This window comes from Mytilus galloprovincialis, chromosome 11 (genome assembly GCF_965363235.1).
Source record: "Mytilus galloprovincialis chromosome 11, xbMytGall1.hap1.1, whole genome shotgun sequence".
NCBI lineage: Eukaryota > Metazoa > Mollusca > Bivalvia > Mytilida > Mytilidae > Mytilus > Mytilus galloprovincialis.
In genome coordinates, this window is record NC_134848.1 from 22,311,435 (window position 1) to 22,335,090 (window position 23,656).

Sequence of the window (23,656 nt, forward strand, 5' to 3'; positions counted from 1 at the left end):
GTTCCGATATGACAATGTAAAACAATTCAAACCAGAAAACAAACGGCCTTATTTAAATTAAAAAAATAAACGAAAAACAAATATGTAACACAAAAACAAAAGACAACCACTAAATTACAGGCTCCTGACTTGGGACAGGCACATACATAAAACAATGTGGCGGGGTTAAACATGTTAGGGGGATCCTAACCCTCTCCTTACCTGGGACAGTGGTATAACAATACAACATAAGAACGAACTATAAAAATCAGTTGAAAAAGGCTTAACTCATCATATGGACAAAAATACAAGTGGACGTGGCCGGGTACTTGTACATCCCGACAACAAAAAGACACTGGGAACAGATCTAAGAGTACTCACAGTTATCTGACAGCTACATGTAGTTCAAAGCCACTAACAATTAATAAAAAAAATCATGCATATAAGATGTGCCTGTCTTAAGTCAGGAGCCCGTAATTCAGTGGTTGTTGCTTGTTGCTGTGTTGCATATTTGTTTTCCGTTCCTAATTTTGTTCATAAACTATGCCGTTAGTTTTCTCGTTTGAATTTTGTTATATTTGTGATTTCGGGGCCCTTTAAATCTCGCTGTTCAGTGCGAGCCAAGTGCTCCAATGTATAATAGTATAATTTTATAAGTTATGACTTGGATGGAGCTGTCACATTGACACTCATACCACATCATATTACATGAATGTGTATATCTATAAAGAAAGAATAACGAACAGACGAACAGCAATATTATGTCTGTTTTTTCCCGCACACATTGTTGTTAATATAATGGATTTTTTTGCGACTGCCAAACTAGTAATAGGTTTTAAATTAGTCAGGTTTAATCTACCATATTCTACCAAAGAAAATACCTGTAACAATTCATGAATATGACAGGTTTTTTTTTCCTTTCGCTTGATGTCTTTTAGCTTTTGATTTCACCATTTGATAAAAACTTCCCGTTTTGAATTTTAGTTGTAATTTTACTTGTTTCATTAAATAAAATCTTATTATTTGTGTTTGAAGTGAATAACTGAATAATAAATGTTTTCTTGTTTATCAATGATACACAACCCAAATATATGCACATGTAGATTGATTACTACAAGATTTAATTATTTATTTAAAACAGAAAAAAAAGAACTTACAAATGGAGAAGATAATTACACAAACATATAATGCAGTTGTAAAGGACAAATGTACACTTATACATTGGATCTGTTTTATAATTATACAACTTTTTTATACTAAAACGCCCCTGATTCAGTTGTCTTTTCCTCATTTGTCGTCCCTGATTCAGTTGTCTCATCCACAGTTGTACTTACAGTGGTAGTTGTCGCCCCTGATTGAGTTGTCTTTTCTTCCGTTATCGCCCCTGAATTCGCATTACGTGTGAACTCAGCATGACATCTTTAAATTTTGTAATGTATTGACGTAACAAATTTGAATGAAGGTATCATAGTTAATTTTCTACGAAATCTTATTATTTTGGAACATCGTTCTTATATTCCTAGGCGATATTTTCAAGAATATCAGATTCTACTAATGTTCTACGAGATTGTTTGACTACCCTGACTTGCTTTAAAACCTTTCCACGGTTGGCAAGAATATGCTAAAATGTGTATTTTCATCCTCTTTTTCTGCTACAATTTTAGTTAAATAGTCTACTAGTAGATACTTTACAGTCAGGCAAATCTAATGAAGCTCAGTACAAAAAATTAATGCATGATCTATAAGTTGTCGTTGATTCGCTAGTCGGTAAAGAATATTTTGAATGCATGTAATGCTATTTTTTGCTACACTATTATTTAAATACAATACTATAATATCGTTTACAGCTTCGCAGAGCTATTGAAGCTTGATTCCCAAAATGAATGCATGACCTTCAAGCTGTCGTTGATTCCAAGGTCGTTGTCGACAGAGTATCTGTTGATTTTTCTGTCATATTGTTGTACATTGTCTGTTCTGTTGAAGTAACATCTGTACTGGATTGATGTTCAGTAGTAACTGGCTTCTCAGTTGTATCTTGGACCTTAGTAGTTACGTGATCAGTAGTTGTTGCTTGGTACTCAGTGGTGCCATGGAGTTCAGTAGAAACTGATACTTTTTCTGATGACGAATTTGTAGTGGACTCAGTTATCAGACTTGATTGAGTTGTCTTTGCCTCAGTTGTCGCCCCTGATTGAGTTGTCTTTTCTTCCGTTATCGCCCCTGATTCAGTTGTCTTTTCTTCCGTTGTCGCCCCTGATTTAGTTGTCTTTTCTTCCGTTGTCGCCCTTGATTCAGTTGTCTTTTCCTCATTTGTCACCGCTGATTCAGTTGTCTTTTCTTCCGTTGTCGCCCCTGATTCAGTTGTCTTTTCCTCATTTGTCGTCACTGATTCAGTTGTCTCATCCACAGTTGTACTTACAGTGGTAGTTGCCGCCCCTGATTGAGTTGTCTTTTCTTCCGTTGTCGCCCCTGATTGAGTTGTCTTTTCTTCCGTTATCGCCCCTGATTCAGTTGTCTTGTCTTGCGTTGTCGCCCCTGATTCAGTTGTCTTTTCTTCCGTTGTCGCCCTTGATTCAGTTGTCTTTTCCTCATTTGTCGCCGCTGATTCAGTTGTCTTTTCTTCCGTTGTCGCCCCTGATTCAGTTGTCTTTTCCTCATTTGTCGTCCTTGATTCAGTTGTCTCATCCACAGTTGTACTTACAGTGGTAGTTGTCGCCCCTGATTGAGTTGTCTTTTCTTCCGTTGTCGCCCCTGATTGAGTTGTCTTTTCTTCCGTTATCGCCCCTGATTCAGTTGTCTTGTCTTGCGTTGTCACCCCTGATTCAGTTGTCTTTTCTTCCGTTGTAGCCCCTGATTCAGTTGTCTTTTCTTCCGTTGTCGCCCTTGATTCAGTTGTCTTTTCCTCATTTGTCGCCGCTGATTCAGTTGTCTTTTCTTCCGTTGTCGCCCCTGATTCAGTTGTCTTTTCCTCATTTGTCGTCCCTGATTCAGTTGTCTCATCCACAGTTGTACTTACAGTGGTAGTTGTCGCCCCTGATTCAGTTGTCTTTTCTTCCGTTGTCGCCCCTGATTGAGTTGTCTTTTCTTCCGTTATCGCCCCTGATTCAGTTGTCTTTTCTTCCGTTGTCGCCCTTGATTCAGTTGTATTTTCCTCATTTGTCGCCCCTGATTCAGTTGTCTTTTCTTCCGTTGTCGCCCCTGATTCAGTTGTCTTTTCCTCATTTGTCGTCCCTGGTTCAGTTGTCTCATCCACAGTTGTACTTACAGTGGTAGTTGTCGCCCCTGATTGAGTTGTCTTTTCTTCCGTTGTCGCCCCTGATTGAGTTGTCTTTTCTTCCGTTATCACCCCTGATTGAGTTGTCTTTTCTTCCGTTGTCGCCCCTGATTCAGTTGTCTTTTCTTCCGTTGTCGCCCCTGATTCAGTTGTCTTTTCCTCATTTGTCGTCCCTGATTCAGTTGTCTCATCCACATTTGTACTTACAGTGGTAGTTGTCGCCCCTGATTGAGTTGTCTTTTCTTCCGTTGTCGCCCCTGATTCAGTTGTCTTTTCCTCATTTGTCGTCCCTGATTCAGTTGTCTCATCCACAGTTGTACTTACAGTGGTAGTTGTCGCCCCTGATTGAGTTGTCTTTTCTTCCGTTGTCGCCCCTGATTGAGTTGTCTTTTCTTCTGTTATCGCCCCTGATTCAGTTGTCTTGTCTTGCGTTGTCGCCCCTGATTCAGTTGTCTTTTCTTCCGTTGTCGCCCCTGATTCAGTTGTCTTTTCTTCCGTTGTCGCTCTTGATACAGTTGTCTTTTCCTCATTTGTCGCCCCTGATTCAGTTGTCTTTTCTTCCGTTGTCGCCCCTGATTCAGTTGTCTTTTCCTCATTTGTCGTCCCTGATTCAGTTGTCTCATCCACAGTTGTACTTACAGTGGTAGTTGTCGCCCCTGATTGAGTTGTCTTTTCTTCCGTTGTCGCCCCTGATTGAGTTGTCTTTTTTTCCGTTATCGCACCCGATTCAGTTGTCTTTTCTTCCGTTGTCGCCCCTGATTCAGTTGTCTTTTCTTCCGTTGTCGCCCTTGATTCAGTTGTCTTTTCCTCATTTGTCGCCCCTGATTCAGTTGTCTTTTTTTCCGTTGTCGCCCCTGATTCAGTTGTCTTTTCCTCATTTGTCGTCCCTGATTCAGTTGTTTCATCCACAGTTGTACTTACAGTGGTAGTTGTCGCCCCTGATTGAGTTATCTTTTCTTCCGTTATCGCCCCTGATTCAGTTGTCTTTTCTTCCGTTGTCGCCCCTGATTCAGTTGTCTTTTCTTCCGTTGTCGCCCTTGATACAGTTGTCATTTCCTCATTTGTTGCCCCTGATTCAGTTGCCTTTTCTTCCGTTGTCGCCCCTGATTCAGTTGTTTTTTCCTCATTTGTCGTCCCTGATTCAGTTGTCTCATCCACAGTTGTACTTACAGTGGTAGTTTCGCTCTCAGTGGTTATTTGAGTTGTCGCCTCATACCTTATCGTGTCGTCATCTGAAATAAATAGGTGAACACTCTTAATAATTATAAGTGACATTTTATAATGAGAAGTCATATTTTTCTAATAATATTGTAAATTGAAAGTAATAGAAATCCTAAACAAGATTAACAGTTGAAGAGTTAATTTATATTGCATATAGAAACAACGTTACATTGACTGTTATTATTTTGTACCGATATTGTCTTGTAATATAATTAATGCCAAATTAAATGTACAGGATTTTTAGCTTGTAATTGATAATTTAAAGTGCAAGCCAACGACAGTGGGTTTCGAATGTGGTGTGTCCCTGATATATCCGTGTCAGCTACTTTCATTTAATTAATGTTCACGTCCTTTTTATGCAAATATATTTTTAAAAAGGTACTTTTCCTTAGTGAGAAAACATATCTTCTTGAGTATTTGTGAACAACGAACGTTATGGTGAAGGTTAACTACGGATTAAAGATAGTGGCGGGAAGATGCTATCATTAATGATTTTGTCATTCTTCAATTTCTAGATACTACAATAGGAATAAAGATAAAAATAATATTTAAATTCTAAATCAAACATGTATTACACCAAAGTGGTGAACACAAAAGATAAACAACTAAGAAAAATAATAAAAGAAATTTTTCAACATCCACGGAATCAAATTTGAAAAGATCTAAAACCTAAAAAAAAAGATCTCATTAACATATACTCCCTCTCATTGACGTATACCACACATTTCATTGACGCATATCACACATTAATTGACGTTTACAAACACATTTCTTTGACGTATACCACACATCTCATTGACATATAACACACACCTCATTGACGTTTACCACACTTCATTGACATATACCACACATCTCATTGACAAATAACACATAACTCATTGACGTTTACCACACATCTCATTGATGTGTACCACACATTTCATTCACATATACCAAACATCTCATTGACATATAACAGACAACTCATTGACGTATACCACACAATTAAGTGACGCATACCACACATTAATTGACGTTTACAAACACATTTCATTGACGTTTACAAACACATTTCATTGACGTTTACAAACACATTTCATTGACGTTTACAAACACATTTCATGGACGTATACCACACATCTCATTGACATATAACACACAACTCATTGACGTTTAGCACATATCTCATTGACGTATACCACACATCTCATTGACAATATATCACACATCTCATTGACGTATAGCACACATCTCATTTTCATATAACACACAACGCATTGACGTTTACCACACATCTCATTGACGTATTTCACACATCTCATTGACATATACCACACATCTCATTGATATATACCACATATATCGCTGACGTTTACCATACATATCATTGACGTTAAGATACCACGCAACTCTTTCACGTTTACGGCACATCTCATTGACGTATACCACACATCTCATTGACGTTTACCACACATCTCATTGACGTATACGACACATCTCATTGACGTTTACCACACATCTCATTGACGTATACCACACATCTCATTGACATATAACACACAACTCATTGACGTTTAGCACATATCTCATTGACGTATACCACACATCTCATTGACAATATATCACACATCTCATTGACGTATAGCACACATCTCATTTTCATATAACACACAATGCATTGACGTTTACCACACATCTCATTGACGTATTTCACACATCTCATTGACATATACCACACATCTCATTGATATATACCACATATATCGCTGACGTTTACCATACATATCATTGACGTTAAGATACCACGCAACTCTTTCACGTTTACCGCACATCTCATTGACGTATACCACACATCTCATTGACGTTTACCACACATCTCATTGACGTATACCACACATCTCATTGACGTTTACCACACATCTCATTGACGTATACCATACATCTCATTGACGTTTACCACACATCTCATTGACGTATACCATACATCTCATTGACGTATACCACACATCTCATTTACGTATACCACACATCTCGTTGACGTATACCACAAATCTCGTTGACATTTACCAGATATATCATTGACGTATACCACAAATCTCGTTGGCATTTACCTGACATATCATTGACGAACAGATACCACACAACTCATTCACGTTTACCGCACATCTCATTGACGTATACCACACATCTAATTGACGTTTACCACACATCTCATTGACGTATACCACACATCTCATTGACGTATACCACACATTTCATTGACGTATACCACACATCTTGTTGACGTATACCACATATCTCGTTGACGTATACCACATATCTCTTTGACGTTTACCACAAATCTCGTTGACGTATACCATACATCTCATTGACGTATACCACATAACCGTTGACGTATACACACATTCAATTTCACTATAACACAAATCTCTCTGGCGTATAACACACATCTTGTTGAAGTAAACCGCACATTTCATTGACGTAAACCGCTCATCTCATTGACGTGAACCGAAAATTTTATTGACGTTAACTGCACATCTCGTTGACGTATACCGCACATCTCATTGACGTAAACCACATATCTCGTTGACGTATACCACACTTTCAATTTACGAATTCCGCAGATCTCTTCGGCGGATACCGCACATCTCATTAAGGTATACCACACATATCATTGTCGAATACCATATATCTCATTGACGTATAACATATATCTCATTGACGTATAACATATATCTCATTGACGTATAACATATTTCTCATTGACGTATACCGTTTATTTCATTGACGTATACCATATATCTCATTGACGTATAACATATATCTCATCGACGTATAACATATAACTCATTGACGTATAACACATATCTCATTGACGTATAAAACATATCTCATTGACGTATAACACATATCTCATTGACGTATACCACACATATCATCGATGTGTAATGCACATCTCCTCGACGTTTACACACATCTCTATGACGTATACTACACATATCTTCGACGCTTACCGCACATCTCGTTGACGTATAATACACACCTCAGTGATGTATATCACATCTCATTGACGTATACCACACATCTCATTGACGTATACCATACATCTCATTGACGTATACTACACCTCTCATTGACGTATACCACACATATCATTGACGTATACCACACATCTCATTGACGTAATGTTACACATCTATCCTCTCTAATAAAGATCAATAAATAGTGAACCTACCATCAACCAAGCATGTACACGTTCCATTATACAAAGTGATACATATTTCTCCTTCTGCACAATCTGAGGTACAGGGGTCACGTGATGTCTAAAAATAGAACAAAAATGATATATCTCACGAATTGGAGTCGCTTAGAATATCAGCATATTTATGATGAAATGCAAAGGACAGAAAATGTGTCTTCCAAGTTCTGTAAAAAAATAAGTTTGAGAACTTTTTAAATGTACAATACAGACATGTCTTTGAAGACCAGACGTTTGCTAATAGTTGTGTAATTTAATGTTGGATGTAACGCGTCTTCTGATTGACTGACGTTATTTTGTTAACAGCCCATAGACATAATTAAGTCATGTGACCGTGACGTCATCAACGTTTTTTTCATGATTTTCTACGGTTTAAAATGGAATTTAGAATTAAATTATAAGAAATGACTGTTTCTGCTACGCGCGTTATTCAGGTTGCACCAACTTTTTTTTGGTTATTTCTTCATAGACAGAAAAAATATTACAGTCATTCCTTCAATGTCATTTGGCTTCCAGTGGAGAGCTGTTTCATTGACAAACCTTCCACATCTTCTTATTTTATTATGTCAGTTTTTTTAACTATCAAAGTGATTTTTTTTAAAGATTCAACTTTTTTCAATCTCATTAGGAAAATATATTTGCTGGTTTTCTCATTCGCATTATTTACATTCAATAATCTTCATCAGTTTCACAAAATAGCTCACGAGTTAAGTTTATCGTAAGTCGTGAATAATCCAGCTACTTTAATCATAAGATGTTTTGTGAAACTGATCTCTGGCTCTAAGGATGTCCGTTCCTCTTGTTTTTTGAAGTTTTGTAAGATATTCGGAACCCTCTGGTGTAATCCATGTTTTGTCATTAACAAAATTTGTCCACTAACCCCTATACTTTTCTTTCAAAAATTTGATTAACATACAGTCGAAAAAATCATCTTAGGTTGTACTCCAAAGATAAACCTCTGTAAGATGAAGTTTCAATAATAAATTCTGTTATATAACTTCTAAAGTGACAAATGTAGAAAACTAAAATTACAAACATGTTTTTTTTCAATTATATTTACTGTAAATTACAAAAAAATATGAAAAAATAGAGTCGTTATCTAGTTTCTAAAAAGGGAAAATCTGGAGGTCCTGATCTGATAATTAATGAATTTCTAAAGGTGGGGTCAAACACTCTAGTTTCACCTCTGACAAAACTTTTGAATAAGATACTTAACTCAGAAAAATTCCCCAAAATTTGGAACATTTCTCTATTGACATGAATTTAAAAATCTGGTGACCCATCTGATTGTGGGAACTATAGAGGTATAAGCATAACAAGCTGTCTTGGTAAAATCTTTACCTCCATTTTACAAAAACGACTTAGTGATTTTCTTGAAACACATAATTTATTATCTTCAAATCAAGGTGGTTTTAGAAAAAATTACAGAACTGTAGATCATGTCTTTATTTTAAAAACAATAATAAACAAATATTTGTTTAAATGTAAAAAGAAACTACATGTGTGTTTTGTAGATTTCAAAAAGGCTTTTGACAGTGTCTGGAAATCAGCTCTATTCTTAAAATTACAAAATAAAGGAATACAAGGCAAATTTTATAATATACTGCATGACATGTACTCTAATACCTTATATTCATGTAAATATCAAAATATGTTTACTAAGCATTTTCTTGCTAATCAGGGAGTCAAACAAGGAGACAGTTTAAGTCCAACTTTATTTAATATATTTGTTGATGACATAGGAAAATACTTAGATACAAACTCAACTAGTGCTGTTAATTTAAACCGTCAAAAAGTGAACCATTTATTGTATGCTGATGATTTATTATTGATATCGGAATCTGCAGATGGTCTCCAGAACTCTCTTGATTCTTTACAAAAATATAGTACTGAATGGAAACTGGACGTGAACCTTAAGAAAACTAAAATTATAATTTTCTCTAAAAATAAAGTAAATTAAAAAAACTTTTACTTTTGTTACAGTTCTAATGCAATTGAAATTGTTGATTGTTATAAATACTTAGGGGTTGATTTTCATAGCTCTGGACAATTTATGCAGGCAGTGTCAAACCTCTCAAATAAAGCTAAAAAAGCATATTTTGCATTGAAGTCAAAACTACCATATAGTGAAAATTTGTCTGTTAAAACTTGGCTCAAGCTTTTTAATTCAATGATAATTCCTATTTTAACTTATGGATTAGAAGTATGGATATCAGAATTCAAACCAAATTTTTAAGCATTAGACAAAAGTAAATTAGAAAAAACACAAAACTCCATATTTAAAAACATACTTGGGGTTCATGGACAGTCTTCCAATCTAGCAGTGCGGTGTGAATTGGACACTTTATAAATGTTATCAACTTATGTATAAATACTATGTGCGTCTCAGTGATATTGGTGAACGGTCTGGTGGTCCACATAAAATTCTCAAGGCTGCTTTTGAAGTGGACAAAACTCTCACAAATAGAGAAAATTCATGGTCTTATAAACTATCTGAATTACTGAAATATATTGGAAAACCCTTAAACAAGCATTGTAATAGTAATTTCAAACACAAACTAGAAGATTTCTACAAAAATAAAATTATATTTGAACTATCTAAGATAAAAGATGGAAACTGTGGTAAAGTTTGTTTTTTTAGTCAAATTTATACTAAATTTAAACAACAAGAATATTTAAACTTTAATATTCCTAAATACCTTAGAAAAAAACTCACTAAATTAAGAATAAGTGCACACTCATTAGCAATAGAAACTGGTAGGTATGCAAGACCAAAAATACCCTCTAATGAGAGATTTTGTAAATTTTGCACAGGAAAAATTGAAAACGAGATACATTTCTTGATTGAATGTCCGCAATATAACAAAATTAGATCTAAATATAAAATTAATGATATTCATTCAAATATTTTGGATGAAAATTTTACCAAAATGTTTAATCCTATGTCTGAAAAAGAATTAAAATCTATTTGTATGTATACTGGAGAAGCTCTTGATTTGAGAGACCACCATACCGTTTCATCAGATAATAATCTTTTACAGTAGTTTATGCATATACACATATATTTTATATTGTGTGTTTTAAGTAAATTTATGAAAATTTAGAATAATACTGATGTATAAGTTTATGGTATCAATATCAGTTTATAATGTAATGGTATACATATAATTGGCTTATGACTTGTTGTTATATGCATCTTTATTTCATTTATATGTTGTTTTAATATTACAATTGTCTGTATTTGGATCACGCCGCTTTTGTGCTCTTTCTAATAAAATATTGAATTGAATTGAAATTAAAGTCTTTAAATATTCAAATATATTGATCTGAGTATTAATTGTAATTCTGTGAATTAGCTATGGAAAGTTTCAGTTTTATTGTCAGGAAAATTTCACAACAAAGATCAAACTCGATTGATGACGTCTTCGTTGTTGCCAGTTGGGTGTTAAAAACAATTACAGACACAAAACAGTGGTGGATCCAGAAATGTTTATAAAGAGGGGCACTGACTGCCCTAAGAGGGGTCCTGCTCAGTCACTCTTACGTGATTCTTTAAATTTCTTTAATAAAACATTTGTTTTCCATAAAAGGGGGCCCGATGACTACTCTATGAAGGCGACTGCTCCAGTCATGCTTCAGTGATTCTTTTCTTTTATAAAACAATTGTTTCCCACAAAAGGGAACCAATTTCCCTCCCTTGGGCTCCCTGGATCCGCCGAGCAATACTTCTTACCTGTCTATAAGGCGAGATGAAAACATATTTATATCCGGATTCTGATACGAACACTTCCGGTGATGGTTTTTCATTTATCTCACAGTGGAAAGAGTCCATGTTGTAGTTGAACGAATGACATCTTGGTCTTCGGATGCATTCATCGAAGCAACTGTTTGGTCCGTAGTTGTGAAATGTTACATACACAGATCCATTCAGTCTCTCTCCAGATTTATCAGGACTAACACGCAAAGCTCCAGATTGACAAATCTGTCCGAAAATCGTCTTTGATAAGAATATCAGAGCCGAAATCTGGTAGCAATATTTAAATTGTAACATTTTTATATGATGATTTACAAGTCAATATGGTAATGTACAAATCTATACATGGTAGTGTTCAAGTCAATATGGTAATGTACAAGTCTATATATGTAATGTACAAGTCTGAGGTAATGTACCAATCTATATTGTAGTGTACAAGTCTTTATGGTAATGTACAAATCTATTTGGTAATGTACAAATCTATATTGCAGTGTACAAGTCTTTATTGTAATGTACAAGTCTTTATGGTAATGTACAAAGTCTTTATGGTAATGTATAAGTTTGTATGGTAATGTGAAAATAGGATGGAATCTTATCTACTTTCTCAAACAACTATCCACAGGCTTTACTCTGTGCCGGAATTTCCTAATGTTGTTTAACTGCAATCCTGAAATTGAAAAAAATAAAGTGAGTTGGATAAAATTATGAAAAATCAAGTAATATTAGCTCAATTTCTTTAGGTTCGCCAACCAGAACCCAGTCGCATCAACATGCAAATCATGTGACCAAGTAACGCAGATCTGAAAACTTTCTATCTTCTGTTTTAAAGATATTCCGGGGTTCTCTGGTTTTATCGGATTCATAAACACCTTCAAAAATTGTCATTGGGAGATGACGTATACCGCACATCTCAAATACTTTAAAGCGTAGCTTGGACACACGATCTATATTCAATCAGATTGGCAAGAACACTTAGTCGAACATAATTTACAAATTTAAAACTTGCATCTTATAAAAATACTTGATGTCAAAACGGATAAATTTATGAATCAGGGGCTGTCACCATATCCAGTTCCGATGTTTGAAACAGGATCTGCGTATCCTACCGGGGCACCTCAGATCACCCCCGTTTTTTCGTTGTGTACTATGTGTTGCCCAGTCTAGTTGTCTATGTTGTGCTATGTGTTGCCCAGTCTAGTTGTCTATGTTGTGTCTTTGCGTCGGGTTTTTTTTGTCATGTCATTGTTAGTTTTTTTCGGCTTACGAGTTTTAATATTCGTTTGAAATATTTTGCATCCTCTTTACCTATGGATTAAATAAATGCATGCACAACGAATGCAACGAGTTATGTACACAATCAATATTCTACCAAATGGTTCCAACCATATCTAATAGATTGCTGAATGATTTATTATTTAGGTTTTCATTCAGTCGTGAAGAGAAATTATTGACATTGATAAAAGCAATTATAGACTTTTAAACTTTTGTCATATAAGACAGACGGCTAGATACCAAAAACATACTATGTATACACATGCCAGAGTCTGAGCTTGATTTGCTATATGATATAAAAACTAAACTGACGAAAAAAGGTCATTTATTGAAAATCATAAAATGCAAAAAATACATTTTGCAAATAAAACATTTGACATAAAAGTTCATATTTAATATGAAATAATAATACATAATTAATACGAAATTAGATCAACTAATATCACATCAATTGAATAAATGACAAAGAATAGCAAAGGTGGGGAGAACAATCTGTCCCATAAATAAACATATATACATATCTACTTCAAAAGATAACATTAAGGGAGGTATGAGGGTGGGAATTTTGAACAAATTGTTTGATAAGAATCACAAGTTAACACATCAAATGCTGATGATAAAAGGAAGTGAACATAAAGCACTTACACGTGAACTCGTGCTGACCCGCAAGATCATTGACCAATAAGAAAGATGAAATCCAATCATGCATTGGTCATAAGTGAAATTTTTCTGCACGTGAAAACATGTTATCTAATTTCTACAATTTATCGTTTAATTAAGTAGGACACTCTGACCCTTAGACCAGACTAGAGACATCATACATTTAGAGTATTAATATCTCACTCTTTTATTTAAGTCGGTTATTAATAACTTAGATGTAATACATTTATAGTAATAACCAATTAAAACAGAATTATCTTCTCTGCTGTCTTAAATTATTTTATTCCGCTTAATTGTCAACTAGCAAATAAAATTGGTTGTATACGTTTACTCAGATGGCAAGTCAAGACAAGACGCAATAAATACATGCACAGATTTTTGCATGAACCCCCTGAGGTGTTCATGCTTATATATTGGCGAGTTTTGGATGTGTCTATGGGCCACTCGATATCTCTCGGCCGGAAGTCAGAATAAAATTCTCGGAACGTCTCTAAAGTTTTCGGTCATTTATACAGGTCTTAACAGGTTGTTATCTACGTCTTTGATATGGTCCCTTGATGGCCCTTGACGACGCAATTATATTTGTTTTAAAACGACCACTGTACAGTACACTGTGTGTATATATCTGGGTCAATTATAACGTGGTATTGTCTGTTCACGGTCTCATAACATGTAAACTAATTATGTTTGAATATTTAACCACGGAATTACTGTGTATTTCATCATAGACTTACGGGAGAGAACATTCTGGTTAAAATATTAATATTTAGATCGGAAAGATAAATATTCTTATCAAAAGTATTTAATACAATCGGAATCAAAGAAATATATACAAAATATATACTGTACTTATGTTTCTGAAGAAACTAACAATGATTGAAATCAGAATATTTTCAGAGTTGCAATTAAAGTATTTTATATGACAAGTTACTCTGCTTTGGTATTTTTTTTAAATATTCATTTGTAAAGGAAACATAAAAATTAAATCTAAATAAATTCTTGCATCCTACAAAAAATATGTGTATAAACAATAATCATTATACTTCTACGTTAAATATTTCATATCATTTTAGTATTTAGGTTTTATGAGTACTGAATTATTATTTATTTTTGTGTATTGTAATATATCCATAAAACGGAAAGTAAGATCAATTTTTTAAATATTTAAATTTTAAACGGTCGTGAATATACTTGTGTGTTTTCAATTCATAAAGCATGATTTTAAATCCTTGCAGCTCACAACAACCGTTAAAATAATTTACAATAATCACAACTAAATTTAATTTCAAACCATAATGTTGATTATTTTATACTATTAGTATGGATTTCGAAGTCTTTGCTTATATTTGTATAGTAATATATTCACATAGTGGAATGTTAGAATTTAAAAATAGATTCATTCGATAAATAAAATGTCCATCCGTAAATACTTGACGTTCGTGTTTATTGATATTATATAACTTAAAATTTGAAAAAAAATACTAACAGGAACGTTAATTTATTATAAAATTTTAATTAATTTTTTGTTTGTTTGTTTTAATAGTTTAACCCCATAGCATCTTCATATTTGTACTATCATGGTAAGGTTTTGAAAATTGTATTCATTGTGTGTCCAACTATCCTACACGTCTTGATTCATTCACATTATAGATCACATTTTAAAAGCACACTATCGGTTTGCGTTCTCAAAAATTCCGGATAAAATGTCAATGAATCCGGAATCAAAACATTTAATGTAGGCCGTTTCAGTGGCGGATCCAGAGGGGGTGTAGAGGGCGTACGCCCCCCCCCCTTTTTGCTTGGACTTTTTTTTTTTTTTTTTGTAAAATGATTAATCAGACTAGACTTTGTGAACTTTGCCATTTCCCGTGTATTTAATTTTCATGCGACAATTCTTTACTTATAAAGATATTTTTCGCTGGTATTTACTGATTATGTCAAAGTCATGTGATTCGCTACATGGTGGAGTTGATCAGTGCGTAAAATAAAACGTCACTTAGTTATTTTGAAATTCAAATTACAGTAACACATTGCTTAGGCTGAGGATGACAACCATGATACCTTCAAAGCGACACAGGGTTGAGTAAGAACGTAGTGACATCTATTTCACAATTCAACTAAACAGAAATTAATACTCTATTACACTCTCATGAAAAAAATCCACAGCAATATTATTTACCTACGAAAACATGTTTAACCCCAAACGCCCCAGCCTATTTTAAAATAGCGTAATAGCTGAATAATGATCCCCAGTCAGTATAAGCTCTAGATATTTTTAAAGTCTAAGGTACGAACCATTGAGGAGGCAGTCTAAGGTATTTGAGAGAAAAAAATCTGACTCTGATTTTTGCATTAAATAAAAATTCAGGCCGTAACTGGATTGAAAACAATAATCTTTTTTGCTATCAGAAACGAAAATTTCCAACAGAATTATTTAGTATTAAATGAACATGATGAATACAAAACGGGCATATTTGTTTGAGGCCGGGGTTTGCATGTCTGACCGGAATGTCTGTTTCGCTGAACTGATATATTGAATACTTTTTTCAAGACCAGACTGCAACCTGTCTGCTGAGTGTGGCCTTTATGTCTCCATTTGTCGACCGTCATTCATAAATTCGTTGTCATTTCAGACTCATTCGTAGCCTTTGGTTGATTTGGAAATCTCACCTCCCTTAATTTTGTTGGGTGAAACATATCAACCAAACATTTAGATAAAAATTGCTTGTTTGACTTTTTAAACTCGTGTTGGTCGTATTGTAAATTTCATAGAATATTAATGAATGGCTATTATTTATTTTGAATTTATTGAACCATAAAATTAATTTTTGACTCTTCACATTGAATAATCCGCGAAGCGGATTATGTAAAATGTGAAGTCAAAAATTAATTTTATGGGTCAATAAATTCAAAATAAATTATTGCCATTCATTATAAATAAATTTCTATCAAAAATAAGGCTCAAAGAACTTTTTATATTATTTATATTAACAATAACAACGTACACACATGTTGGTGTATGAATACACAACGTCAGAGTGGGCGTGTCGCCATAAAAATTGACAACATTGAAAATAAAACTAATACTTTTAACCAATCAGAAGATAGTAAATACACCAAATTTATTTATTTTACAGCAACTATAGAATATACATGCCCCACGCCAGGAACCGTTTAAAAAGTGCATTTTACACTTATTTTATGGTTTTTAGCCTAAATAAGGTCCCAAATTTTTTTCGCCTCGCTCCGCTCGGCAAACATTAAAACCTTCGCCCCCACTTTCCAAATTCCTGGATCCGCCCCTGCCGTTTGACATTCGATTTCAATATTAGATTAAGATACATGTATGTGATGACGCAAATGCGTATTCTTTTCCTGAGTATCAGTGAAATGCTTTCTATTTACTATTTAGTGCGCTAAAATACTACATGTACTTGCATGTAATACTATTAAATTCACTCGTGAAAGTTTATTTTCGTTTTTGTTATCTAAATTCAGGACACGGCAAGAAGAGCTTTACATGTGACTTTCAAGCACGGTCATCATTACTAACGGTATTCTGACCTCGAGTTGTTTCTCTTTTGTTTCTTTTTTGAGTCACTGTCCTATTATAAACTTTGACCTTTTCGAAAAGCTAAGGATTGTCTACCCAAGGAATAGATTTCTTAACTTTGTAATGTATTTAGCCTTTTAACTTTTTTCATTCGAGCGTCACTGATGTTTTTTTTTTGTAGACTTAACTCGTGTCTGGCGTTTTTATATCTACATACCTTTTTATATACATTGGTTATTTTGAAAGTGTGTACAGGTATTCATAAACTTCTGAATTAAGAAATTCTTCGGCAAAACTAAGTTTCCCTGTAGAATGTTTGAATTGATTTAAGTAAAATCATGAAATCCTTAAAATTTGAGATGTTTCATGAGACCAAAATAAGTCTCTTCATAAGATAATCAATTGCATGCCAAGACAGCTTCAAATACGAGTTGAGAAAATAAAGGCATTCATGTAGGAAACAAAATATAAAGATATGATACATAAAATAAATGCATCCAGAATTCCAGATTATAAAGCAAACTGAGTGCATAAATTTATATTGCGATAGGTTTGTGCAATTTGCATAAGTCATCCGGTTAGTAGAAATTAGGATTTGCCAAAGGGTTATAATTGGAAAAATTAAATACATTCCCAAGTAATAAATAAAATAACTATTCAAATAGAAGCTGTAAATATATACTTTCAACTGGCTTCTTCTATTCACAGTCAATTATTTTAATTCAAAAGCAAACACAATTTCAGCAACAATCTTTTGGTGACCTGGCATTCAGCGGTCTTAGGTTCATGTATTGCTTTTCTTCTTTTAAAGTAAGCAACTTGTTTCACTCTGGAAAAGTTAATAGTTATAATTAAAATCATTAGCCTAGATAAAAAAGAATACATTTCTTTATTATGATTGTACAAATATGTAACTAATTAAGAAATCAATAGATCAAATTTCAAACAAACTTAATTATTTACGAGTTATCAGGGTGTGGATGAGTTTTACAGAACAGAGAATAATAGAGACAAATATATTAAAAATAGAGAAAAATGGACCAAAGAAGTAAAGCATACAGAATAATAGGCTAAAAGAATTATAAAGAATGGAGCAAAATGGCCTAAAGACTGAGATGAAACTGATATGGAGAACCCCATTCAGGACCCTTGATTATTCAATATTTAAAATAGAAATCGGATTCCTTCTTCGATTTAGCAGTTAATAAAATCTGTCAATTATAAACAATTAAAATGGTGACTAACGATTTATATGATATGCTTTTTCATTTCGAAAATGTTTAAAGGTATATTTACAGAATCAAATCTTTTACAGATGCGTTCACGTTTCTCCACATTTCATAATTAGACTAAAACAACTTTAGGGATTTGTAAATCTCCTGTTCTTTAATAAATAAAATATTGTTAAATAGGTTTTTTTTTAATTTAAAGTTATATATTAAAAAAAAACATTTAATCTAAAAAAAAAAATACAATAATAGACAACTTTCGAGTTCGATGCATTTCCGTCAAAAACTTTGGTTTTAGTGAACATCATTCGTGCGTTTAGTGGCGTCGTCACTTCCGTTCCAATGTTGAGCAAGTGGTTGGCAAATTATAAAGCTATATTGCACTATTATTCGGCAAACTGAATTCTCATAATTGTTTTTCAGCACTGCTGTCATAAGGCTTGTATTACATTGTATTTCATTGTATTTCATTGTATTACATTATTACTATACTATGTATATAAAAATACTAATTTTCGCGAACCATTTAGGTCACGGAAATTCCAAAATATGGCATCAGTAAGGAGAGTTGTGCAAATAATGTAAATACACAGAACCCCCTCCAAATCATCTTTAGCTAAAAGTATTCATCATTTTCTATTTTAAACGTACTAACAACATACCATTTTTCTCTAATTTCGATTAAAATATTCCAAAATTTGAGTTAAAATAGGTCGAATGCCCCAAATAAACATTGTTTGATTGGTTGAAGTACTGTGGCGTCGATGATAAGCATAACACGCCTTGATGTAAAGCACACGCTTCACAGGAATAAGAAGAATTTTACAAATAATGTGAATACACAGATCCTCCATGCTATTTATTTTATTGTATAGAATTATTGTTTACTTGACCCTTATGGGTGTAATTTTGCAATAAAGATTATTAAGTACCGACATAACAAATATTAATTCTAGTTTATCCTGCGCAATGACATCTTGCCGATCACAGAGACGCTTGATGAACGTTTATACTTTATAGTGCAGGAACACAGACGTCCCCGCTGTCTGGTAAATGACATCATACGCGCATAATTGAGTAGGTTTTTTTTCCGGTGACGGACAAACTCGAAAGTGGTCTATTGGTTTTTATATTAAGTAAAAAATAGTTTCCCCAAGATTTTGAAAGTTGATCTAACACAAAACTGTAAATGTTCATATTTTGTTTTCATATTTTCCCCCTCTATTTTTCGTAATATGGTATCATTGATTACAATGTTGCGATTTGAATAAAAATTAAAAAAAAAAAAAAAATTATATACTGAAAACTTTTAAGAATATATAATAACTTGAGTCATTAAACTTACTGTTAATTTAGAAATTTAATATTGCGAGGTTTTCAAGTTATATATAATGCGACTGGATTTATATCGCAATAATAAGAACTCGCATTCTGATATGGCATCGTATTGGTTGTAAAAATTCGATAGTTTTCATTTAAATGCAATAGTTTATATTTAATTGGTATATTTTTTCATTTAAATGCAATACTTTTTCATTGGAATGGTATATTTTTTCATTTAGATGCCATATTTTTTATTTAAATGGTATAATTTTTCATTTAAATGGTATATTTTTTATTCAAATGGTATAATTTTTCATTCAAATGGTATAATTTTTCGTTCAAATGGTATAATTTTTCATTCAAATGGTATAATTTTCATTCAAATGCAATATTTTTTATTCAATTGGTATAAAAAATCGTTAGCTTGCAATGTTTTTTATTCAATTGGTATAATAGTTTTTTATTTATATGCAATAATTGCATTATGGGAAATTTTTTGACGTCTTAAGGTCAAATTTGCAACAACTTTTATGATTGGTTGCTTGTTTTCTGTTGTATTGCATTATTCGCGCATTTACTGATTTCAGCAAGACAACATGGCGGCTCATTGGTTACAACATGTCAACAGTGAATTTGACGGTAGCTTACGATAAACAATGTAAATTTAAAATTGCAAATATTGGGTTTACTGCATTGTACTGGGAAGTAAATAAAGTAATCACATTTCTTTCTAGCGGTTAGTTAAGAAATCATTCATGCAGGTTTATTAGATTTGTTTCATATTTATCGAACAGTGGGTAAAATAGAACAGCCACACACACGGTATACCCATCATCGCTTCAGTTTTTTAATGATCGTATTTGTCCTATTAGAATCGAAATAATTCATGGAAGCCATAGATTTGTTGTAAATTTACACATGGCCTGGGCCGTGATATTCGTTAATTTTATCCCTCGCTAACGCTCATCACAAATGTAAAACGATTCAATCGAGAAAACAAACGGCCGAATTAATGTACAAAAAAATGAACGAACACAAATATATATAACAAAGCAACAAACGACAACCAATGAATAACAGGCTCCTGACTTGGGACAAGCACATACATATAGTTTAGCGGGATTCCAAATTCTCTCCCTAATCTCTGACAGCGGTGTAACAGTACAACAACATGTTTGTGAGCACTCAATCCATCCCGAATCTGGGACAGTGGTGTAACAGTACAGTAAAATAGCAACCTATACAATCAGTTGCAATTAGATTAACTCAAAAGATCGAAATGAGACACAAACAAAAAAAAAACTAATTTTAAGACAATATAAAAAGCACTAACATAAGAGTATTTGCAATTACTAGAAATTTGCTCAAAGCTTATAACAACTAGAACTATAATAAATATTGTTCTTCAAGATTGAGTTATCAAACAGACACAACGCGCGGCAAAAGATTGAAAATAAAGAAGACAGTCTGAAAAACGTCTAGTTTACGTTGTATATAGATATAAGAGGATGTGGTATGAGTGCCGGTGAGACCACTCTTTATCCAAGTCAACATTTGTAAATTTAAACCATTATAGATCAAAGTACGGTCTTCAACACGGAGCCTTGGCTCAAACCGAACGGAAAGCTATAAAGGACCAAAAAAATTACTAGTGTGAAACCCTTTAAAGTCTAATCTATTTAAAAAAAGATATACTTGCATATATATCTATATACAACGGAAGTTTTTGGAAAGTGGCCGGTCGAACGTTGTGACCATCGAAATTTTGCAATAGAAATACATGTTGGGATTCAAGATTTTAATAAAACAGCCAGTGCAGGACTCGCACGAACGCCAGATTAAGTTAGAGGGGCGATATTCTGAAACGTTTTTTTTTTAATTATTGGTCACCCATTTTCAGAAAGAAAGGGGAGAAATCCAAACAATGATCGACAGATCACAAACGTTGTTGCAAATTTGACCTTAAGGGCATAGGATACAGTTACAGGGGAGGTAATGACGTTGCTAACGTAAAATGTTATTTTCGCGACGTCAAACTGTGACATACCGGGAAAAGATGCATTTTTCGACTGATTTTTATCATTCAAACTGATTTAATTTGAAAACGAGTGCATGGACCCCTATTTTTTAAAACGACATTTTGTTTCTTTTTGCAGGGAGATTATGTGAACTAAATTTTATAAAACTGTAAATAGTGCAATTTTTTTAATGTTGATAAATATACAGCAACAAATTACGTTTTTTTCTCAATTCATAACCATTTGATAAATATGAGTTATTTCTGAATAAAAAATACATAAGTTTTTATGATACTTATAAAAAACAATTTGTGTTTATCTTTTAAAACAAAACAGTTATGGCTTTCTTTCGAAAGGGAAAATACGGCCACAAATCCGAATTTTGAGCAAATATACAAAATGTTGACCTCATTTAACTCAAAAAAGAGCACACGAAGGTATATTTTTTATTACATATTTGATTTAATCAGGTAAAAAATAGTCTATATGGAAATTTTCATCAAACTGTCAATACGGGATCAAAACTGTATCGTATGCCCTTAAGACGTCAAAGAATTTCCCATAATGCAATTATTGCATATAAATAAAATAAACTATTATACCAATTGAATAAAAAATATTGCATGCAAATGATTTTTTATACCAATTGAATAAACAATATTGCATTTGAATAAAAATTATACCATTTGAATGAAAAATTATACCATTTGAACTAAAAATTATACCATTTGAATGAAAAATTATACCATTTGAATAAAAAATATTGCATTTAAATGAAAAAATATACCATTTAAATGAAAAATTATACCATTTAAATCAAAAATTATACCATTTAAATGAAAAATTATACCATTTAAATAAAAAAATATTGCATCTAAATGAAAAAAATATGCCATTCAAATGAAAAATATTGCATTTAAATGAAAAATATATACCAATTAAGTATAAAATATTGCATTTAAAAGAAAAATATCGAATTTTTGCAACCAATACCATGCCATATTCTGATAACTGAAATATAGAACTGTATGCCTTTTTTCGAAATCGTAACAATAGAACTTGCACTTTTGTTCTTGAAATAATTGCAATAATAAAAGCAGGCAATAATTTTGAATTTACGGTATATATAGATATAAGAAGATGTGGTATGAGTGCCAATGAGACAACTCTCCATCCAAAAAACAATTGATAAAAGTAAACCGTTATAGATCAATGTACGGTCTTCAACACGGAGACTTGGCTCACACCGAACAACAAGGTATAAAGGGCCCCAAAATTACTAGTGTAAAACCATTCAAACGGGAAAACCAACGGTCTAATCTATATAAAATAAAAAAAACAAGAAACGAGAAACGAGAAACACGTATAAATTACATAAACAAACGACAACTACTGCAAGTATTTAAGTTAAACCATGCATATTATCAAAGATGTAGTGTATTTTTATATTTTAATTTCTTAATCAACTTGCAGTCCAAAGCTTAATTGACAAATCGAGAATTATGCTCTACATTTGTAGGTGGAATTTACAGACCCTGCATTGGAATATCCCGAAAATGAGATGATACAGGGTGTTGAAACTTCATTTCTTTGGATTTTGTTTTACGATGTTTTTGTTATACATGTACTAGGATTACACACATTTTTTCTAGAGGTTATTGATGTGTAAGTAATAGTTATCCCATTCGGACTTTGTGTGTCAGTGTAAGATCACCACGATGGCCAGAGGGTGATCTAACACTGACACACAAAGTCCGAATGGGATAACTATTTTACATACCAGCTGTTTTGGATTAAACGAAAAACAACCATTTACAATTCATGAAATCTAGTTTGGAACACCACATAACCATTATAATATACAAGTACTGAATAAAAGTCCGATGCAATAGAATAAAAACAACTGTTATTTACAACAATGTAATTGTTTTCAATTTCAATTTGATGAAAATCTCGAAATCCATGCGTAGTTTCAGAAACATGGTTTATCGAAGTGTAAACCAAAAAATGCAAAGCATATAGAAATTATAAGCTTATACTTATGTGCAGTGTCATGATGTTCCGGGGTTGAACCCCTCCCCCGTTTTAAAATAAATTGATCCACGCCTATCGTTAAAACTTCCATTTGTTGT

At 33.1% G+C, this 23,656-nt stretch overlaps 1 protein-coding gene across 1 annotated transcript in view; it reads right to left on the minus strand.

Moving 5' to 3' along the window:
* Window positions 1-1,233: 1,233 nt before the first annotated feature.
* The window catches only part of LOC143052072 (uncharacterized), a 31,447-nt gene continuing 9,024 nt past the window's right edge, over window positions 1,234-23,656 (minus strand). Inside the window, exons 2-4 of the mRNA XM_076225043.1 lie at window positions 11,449-12,136; window positions 7,692-7,779; window positions 1,234-4,485 (exon numbers count right to left, since the gene is read on the minus strand). Of these exons, the coding sequence (XP_076081158.1) occupies window positions 1,874-4,485; window positions 7,692-7,779; window positions 11,449-11,766 (3,018 nt within the window). The 5' untranslated portion in view covers window positions 11,767-12,136 and the 3' untranslated portion in view covers window positions 1,234-1,873. The remainder of the gene's footprint in view (window positions 4,486-7,691; window positions 7,780-11,448; window positions 12,137-23,656) is intronic.